The sequence below is a fragment of the Trachurus japonicus genome, chromosome 4, assembly GCF_045865225.1.
Source record: "Trachurus japonicus isolate A0001 chromosome 4, Traja_1.0".
NCBI classification, from domain to species: domain Eukaryota; kingdom Metazoa; phylum Chordata; class Actinopteri; order Carangiformes; family Carangidae; genus Trachurus; species Trachurus japonicus.
Window position 1 is genome coordinate 33,673,168 of NC_140910.1, and position 7,070 is coordinate 33,680,237.

The window sequence follows — 7,070 nt, forward strand, 5'->3', positions numbered from 1 at the left end:
AACCCTGTGTTATGTCTTGTGTTTGCTGGGTTGATATGGCTGAGGTGTATTGTTTGTTGTCATTGCAGCCATCAGGGCATTTATGGAGCAGCTACAGTGTCCAAGACAAATTTCCCTGAACGGGACAATAAAGTTTATCGTATCGTATCGTATGCACTGCAAAAACTCAAAATCTTACCAAGAATATTTATCCTATTTCTAGTCAAAACAAATCTCATTCTACTTAAAATAAGACTCATCACATTTAAAAAGCAGCTTGCTTTTAGACACTTTTTACTTCTTTCAAGCAGATTTTCACTTGAAATAAGTAGAAAAATCTGACAGTGGAGCAAGTTTTTCTTTCTTTCTTATTACAGACACAAAAAACTTGCTTTCACTGGCAGATTTTTCTACTTATTTCAAGTGAAAATTAGTTTGAAACAAGTGAAAATGATCTAAAAACAAGTTAATTTTTAGGTGATGAGTCTTATTTTAAGTGGAAAGAGATTAGTTTTGACCAGAAATGAGACATTTTGACAAGAAATAAGACAAATATTCTTGGAAAGATGTTGTGATCATGTGACCTCCTGCTGCACCTCCTCCTCCTCCTCCTCCTCCTCCTCCTCCTCCTCCTCCTCCTACCTGGATGTACTGGTCCCGGGAGCCGAGGGCCGAGACCAGGGTCTGGACCTGGTCCTGGTGCTGCTGTGCCTGGAGGGTCCGGTCGGCCAGAACCTCCTGGAACAGACGGTCCTTCAGCTGGAGGCGGAGCTTCAACTCCTCTAGGACGCCACCGGGAGAGGAGGAGGGGAGCTGGGAGAGGAGGGAGCAGCGGAGGTCCTGATGGAGGAGGAGGAGGAGGAGGAGGAAAAAGAAGAAGAGGAGGAGGAAGGAGGAGGAAGAAGGAGAAGAGGAGGAGGAGAAGAGAGGAAGAAGAAGGAGGAGGAAGAGGAGAAAGAAGAATTATTCTCCCCTGTCTAAAGATCATAACTCAGTAACAGAGTTATGATCTCTATCTATCTGTCTATCTGTCTATCTGTCTATCTATCTATCTATCTATCTATCTATCTATCTATCTATCTATCTATCTATCTATCTATCTATCTATCTATCTATCTATCTCTCCATCTATCTATCTATCTATCTATCTATCTATCTATCTATCTATCTATCTATCTATCTATCTATCTATCTATCTATCTATCCATCTCTCCATCTCTCCATCTATCTATCTATCTATCTATCTATCTATCTATCTATCTATCTATCTATCTATCTATCTATCCATCTATCCATCTCTCCATCTCTCCATCTATCCATCTATCTATCTATCTATCTATCTATCTATCTATCTATCTATCTATCTATCTCTCTATCTCTCTATCTCTCCATCTATCTATCTATCTATCTATCTATCTATCTATCTATCTATCTATCTATCTATCTATCTATCTATCCATCTCTCCATCTCTCCATCTATCTATCTATCTATCTATCTATCTATCTATCTATCTATCTATCTATCTATCTATCTATCTATCTATCTATCTATCTATCTATCTATCTATCTATCTACCTGAGCCTCCTGTGTGTGAGCGTGCAGCGCCCCCTGCAGTTGTGCGATGATGTCGTCTCTCTCCTTCAGCTCGTTCCTCCGTCGCTCCTCGTTCTCCTGCTGCTGCCGCTGGACGCTCCTGCAGGAGTCTCCCAGCTGCTGCAGCTCCAAGCCCTTCCCCCGCACCAGCAGCTCCAGGCTCTACACACACACACACACACACACACACACACACACACACACAGCGAGTCAGGAGGAGAAGGAGGACCTTTCTTTCTTTCTTCATTGTTTGTTTGACAAGGACAGTGCACATTAATGAACAATTTGTGACGCGCACATCATGTCGTGTAAAACTGCCGGATTTAGTTCGAAGCTAATTTCCATCCGTAGTCCTCACATTTAAAGACTGACAGACAAACCATACAAAAAGATGACAGTAGGAAGCTCCCTGCGTAGGTGTGTTACAACAGCAGTTACAAGAATAAGAAAACAGATAGCAACCTGCATAAATATAAGAGAGGCCAGAGTACTAGCAGCATTTATATCAGTAAAAAATAAGAAATAAGAAAACAGATAACAATGCCATGCAATGCCGCTGCATGGCATTGTTATCTGCATACGTAAATATAAGAAAAAACAGAAAATTAGCAGCAGATTCACAATAAAATTACAATAGACCGAATCTCCTTGTTGTTTACATTCTACTTCCGGGTAGAAAACCAGCACGTAATTTGAATGAGAACAATAGTAACGAACGAGAGTTCATATTTTTCACGCCCTATCACCGTTTAGACAAATCTGAAATGATTGAAGAAACATTACTATTTCTGTGTGTGTGTTTTGTGTTGCTATGTGTTGTATTTATTCAGTTTGGGGGAATCACGGTGTCTAGAAAGCATCAGTGGCTCAGCTAACAGGGACAGCTAACGGTAGCTAAGCTAACGGTAGCTAAGCTAACAGCAGGACTTCAGCTGTTAAAACCCTCCCGTTGTGGGACACGACATGAAACTACTCCAGTTAGCTCAGTCATGTTGGAACTCAGATATCCGCTGGAGAAAATATTTTTTCATGGAGCGTTTATTGAGTCACTGAGTTATTAAAGTTAAACAGGTAGCTAACCGTTAGCCCGGCTAATCTCTGATAACCATGACTAATTACAAAAATGTGCACACGTAAATAGTAATGTTTGTCCAATCACTGGTTTTATAAACTTTACAAACACCAGATTAGTCTAAACGGTGATACAGTGACATGAAAAAGTATATATATATAGCGAAACTCTCGTCCGTCACTATTGTTCTCATGCTGGTTTTCTACCCGGAAGTAGTTGTAAACAACAAGGAGATTTGTCCTATACAGAAGTAGTATAGGACAGTAGTACTGTATTAAAGTGCTAGTCAATATTTCATTCATTCATGGTGCAGATTTGATGGGACAGTAACCGTTCTTTAAGCTGTTTTTTGAATGTATTAAAAGTAGGACTGTCTCTGATCGGGGTTGGGAGACTGAATGACCTGTGGTTGTGTGTGTGTGTGTCTGTGTGTGTGTGTTAGTGTGTGCACTCACAGTGATGGTCTCCTGGTTGTTGTCTAACACACAGCGTTGTCTCTCCAGGTCTCTCTCCTTCTCCCTGAGCAGCAGCTGCAGGCGACGAGTCTCCTCCTCCTTCTCCTCCACGCAACGGAACTTCTCATCCACCGCTCGCTGCATCCAGAGACATCAACATTATCATCAATCATTAATCATCAATCATTAATCAATCAATCAATACATCGTCAGTCAATATGTCAATCAGCATCATCATTGAACCCTGACAGGTCTGGTTGGGACTGAGCTGCAGGTTCCTCCTTCTCTACCTCAGTGTTAACCAGAGTTTAAATAAAGATTGAATGATTGAATGAATGTATGAATGAATGAATGAATGAATGATTGACTGTATGAATAAATGAATGTAGGCTATATGTATGTATGAATGAATGAATGAATGACTGAATGTATGAATGAATGATTGTATGAATGTATGTATGAATGAATGACTAAAGTAATGAATAAATGAATGAATGTATGAATGACTGTATGAATGTATGTATGAATGAATGACTAAAGTAATGAATAAATGAATGTATGTATGAATGAATGTATGTATGTATGAAAGAATGTATGAATGAATGAATGAATGTATGTATGTATGTATGAATGAATGAAGCGTAGCGTCCAGTGATATGATTGGCTGTTTTGATGAGCACCCGTCTGTCTGTTAGATGATTGGCTGTAGCAAAACACCTGCATATCGGTTATCGGTCGTTATCGGAATCGGAAATTAAGCGTTGGGCAGCATCGGGATATTGGATATCGGCAAAAATTCCAATATGGGAACTAATCCCTACTTTTTATCTCATGTGGAAATTTCTTTTTTTTGATTTTTGATGTTTTGTGTCACCTGTCTCATGCAGGACAGTTTTCATCTCACTGAAGCCAGAAAAAAAAGTTTAACACAATGAAAATCAAATGTTCATGAGTGTGTGTGTGTGTCTGTGTGTGTGTGTGTGTGTGTGTGTGTGTGTGTGCGTGTGCGTGTGTGTGTGTGTGTTCACCTCCAGAGCTCGGTCTCGTTCCTGGATCCTCTGGCGGAGCTTCATCAGCAGAGAGTCTCTGTTCTCTGACGGCCGATCCAGCAGCTCAGAGTAATCCTGATACAACAACACACACACCTGAGGTTAACACACTGGACTGGGTGTGTGTGTGTGTGTGTGTCTCTGTGTGTGTGTGTGTGTGTGTGACTTTTATTTATTTATTTGCACATAAAAAAAATAAAACAAAACATTTACTTATCTCTCTTACTAGTAAGAAAGATATGAAAAATGGATGTGCAGGTGAGGTCTGAAACCCGAAAGGCTTCTATTATAACATGACCTCACCTTGATCTAACAGATAATTGAAGCACAGTCAAGAAATAATAATCACATAGCTACCTTGTGCTAGGTATAGAAATAATACAATTAAAAAAAAGAAAGGAAGGAAAAAGATGGAAAAAAACAGGGAAGATGTTGGTAGTGAAAATAAAAGTAGTAGTAATTATAACAGCACTAAATAAATAAATAAACAAAAAGAGGTGGGAAAAGAAAGCGAGACAAAAGAAGAGAACTAGTACAGATGAATTAAGTCCAAGTAAACACTAAAAAGGGAAAGAAAAGAAAAACTGTGTGTGTGTGTGTGTGTGTGTGTGTCTGTGTGTGTGTGTGTGTGTGTGTGTGACCTGCAGCAGCTGCTCCTTGGTCTGCAGAGACGTCCTCAGCTCTCTGATGCTCCTCTCCCTCTCCTCCTTCTCCCTCTCCCTCCGCTGCTCCTCCTCTCTCCGCTGCTCCTCTCTCTGCTGCAGCGACGACCGAGCTTCATCCAGAGCCACACGCAGCTCCTAACACACACACATTTAAAGGGATAGTTCAACATTTAGGCAAATTGGCCCCATTGCCATAATCCCTACACTGCAAAAACTCAAACTCTTACCAAGAACATTTGTCTTATTTCTAGTCGAAACAATCTCATTCTACTTAAAATAAGACTCATCACGTTAAAAGTAGCTTGTTTTTAGACACTTTTTTTTTTCTTCTTTCAAGCTGATTTTCACTTGAAATAAGTAGAAACATCTGATAGTGGAGCAAGTTTTTCTTTCTTATTAAAAGCACAAAAAAACTTCCTTTCACTGGCAGATTTTTCTTCTTATTTCAAGTGAAAATGTGTTTGAAACAAGTGAAAATGATCTAAAAACAAGTTCATTTTTAGGTGATGAGTCTTATTTTAAGTGGAAAGAGATTAGTTTTGACTAGAAATGAGACATTTTGACAAGAAATAAGGCAAATATTCTTGGAAAGATTTTGCGTTTTTGCAGTGTATAGTCATAGCAGTAGGTTTGTTACCTTTAATTGTCGGTGCTATTTTTTAGAACGGCGGAGCAGAGCCGTGAGCTGCTCAGAGCTACACTACGGAGGCTCATTATGGGATTTCTTGGTTTCCCTCATCATCAAACTCATCAAATACACAATCCAACAACTCCACAACGCTCTGGTGGACAAGTTGTGAGCTGCACATTCACCACGCTATGAGATAATAACACAACGTTACCACACAGAGTTGTTTTAGAGGGAAATTCATGCGGAGACTGCTTGATGAAAAACTGTTAGGGCCAATGGCGTGAATTTGTGGAAATATTGTTGAGAAAATTCAGAAAAAAAAAACTTTTTTAGCAGAAAGTGATAAAATCTTTCAAAAAAAAAAAAAGTAAAAAAAAAAATCGACAAAAAAGTGGTAAGAATTCTAAAAAAAAAAAAAAAAGTAAAACATTTTCTCAAAAATTTCTCAAAAAAAGTTCTAAGAAAAAGTGGTTCAATTTCTAAAAAAGAAAAGAAAAAAAAAGTAAAATATTTTCTAGAAGAAAGTGGTAAAATTTCTCTTTTTATTTTATAATAACAGAACGTTACCAGACAGAGTTGTTTTAGAGGGAAATTCATGCAAAACCATTGATGCACGTTGCCTTCAGGGACAGTTTTTCATCAACAGTCTCTGTATTTCCCTCTAAAACAACTCTGCGTGGTAACGTTGTGTTATTATCTCATAGTGTGGTGAATGTGCAGCTCACAACTTGTCCACCAGAGCGTTGTGGAGTTGTTGGATTGTGTATTTGATGAGTTTGATGAGGGAAACCAAAGAAATCCCATAATGAGCCTCCGTAGCGTAGCTCTGAGCAGCTCACGGCTCTGCTCCGCCGTTCTAAAAACAGCTTGCACCGACAATTAAAGGTAACAAACCTACTGCTATGACTATAGGGATTATGGATTATGTGTGTGTGTGTGTGTGTGTGTGTGTGTGTGTGGTGCTGACCTGGTTGTGTGTCTGCGTGTCCCTGCGGTGCTGCAGCGCCCCCTGCAGGTCGTTCTCTAGACGCTGCAGCGAGCGGCTCAGCTCCTCCTGACTCCTCGCCGCCTGGCGCTGCGTTCGCTGACCGGCCTGCAGCTCCAGCTGAGACTGGAACAGAGCGGCTTGGAGGGACAGCGCCTCCTCCTGGCCACGCAGACCCTCCACCCCCGACACCTGAGGAGGAGCAGGAGGAGCAGGAGGAGCAGGAGGAGGAGGAGGAGCAGGAGGAGCAGGAGGAGGAGGAGGAGAATACACATATTAGATTATGCAACAACAACAACTTTTTCTCATTCAGATATAAAGCTGCTTCAGACTAGAGCACTGGAATAAGTACAATTTCTCCAAAAACATTTAAACATTTCTAATGGTAAAAATTCTAAAAAAAATAAAAAAATAAAAAAAATAAAATAAAAATTCTAGAAAAAAGTGGTAATATTTCTCAAAAAAAAAAAGTTAAACATTTTCTACAAAGAAGTGGTAAAAAAAAAAGTTGTTTTTTTAATTCTAGAAAAATTGTAAAATTTCTAAGAAAAAAAAAATTCTAGAAAAAAGTGATAAAAAGTTTTTTTTTAATTCTAGAAAAAATTGTAAAATTTCTAAAAAAAAAAAAAAAAAAGTAAAA

General features: G+C 39.3%; 1 protein-coding gene across 2 annotated transcripts in view; it reads right to left on the minus strand.

Moving 5' to 3' along the window:
- Positions 1-7,070, minus strand: part of LOC146989304 (myomegalin-like) — a 98,250-nt gene that overhangs the window by 59,648 nt on the left and 31,532 nt on the right. For both annotated transcript variants that reach the window (XM_085775248.1, XM_085775247.1), the window contains exons 10-15: positions 6,413-6,622; positions 4,791-4,949; positions 4,129-4,224; positions 3,101-3,238; positions 1,556-1,735; positions 622-819 (exon numbers count right to left, since the gene is read on the minus strand). In XM_085775248.1, coding sequence (XP_085631374.1) covers positions 622-819; positions 1,556-1,735; positions 3,101-3,238; positions 4,129-4,224; positions 4,791-4,949; positions 6,413-6,622 — 981 coding nt within the window. The remainder of the gene's footprint in view (positions 1-621; positions 820-1,555; positions 1,736-3,100; positions 3,239-4,128; positions 4,225-4,790; positions 4,950-6,412; positions 6,623-7,070) is intronic.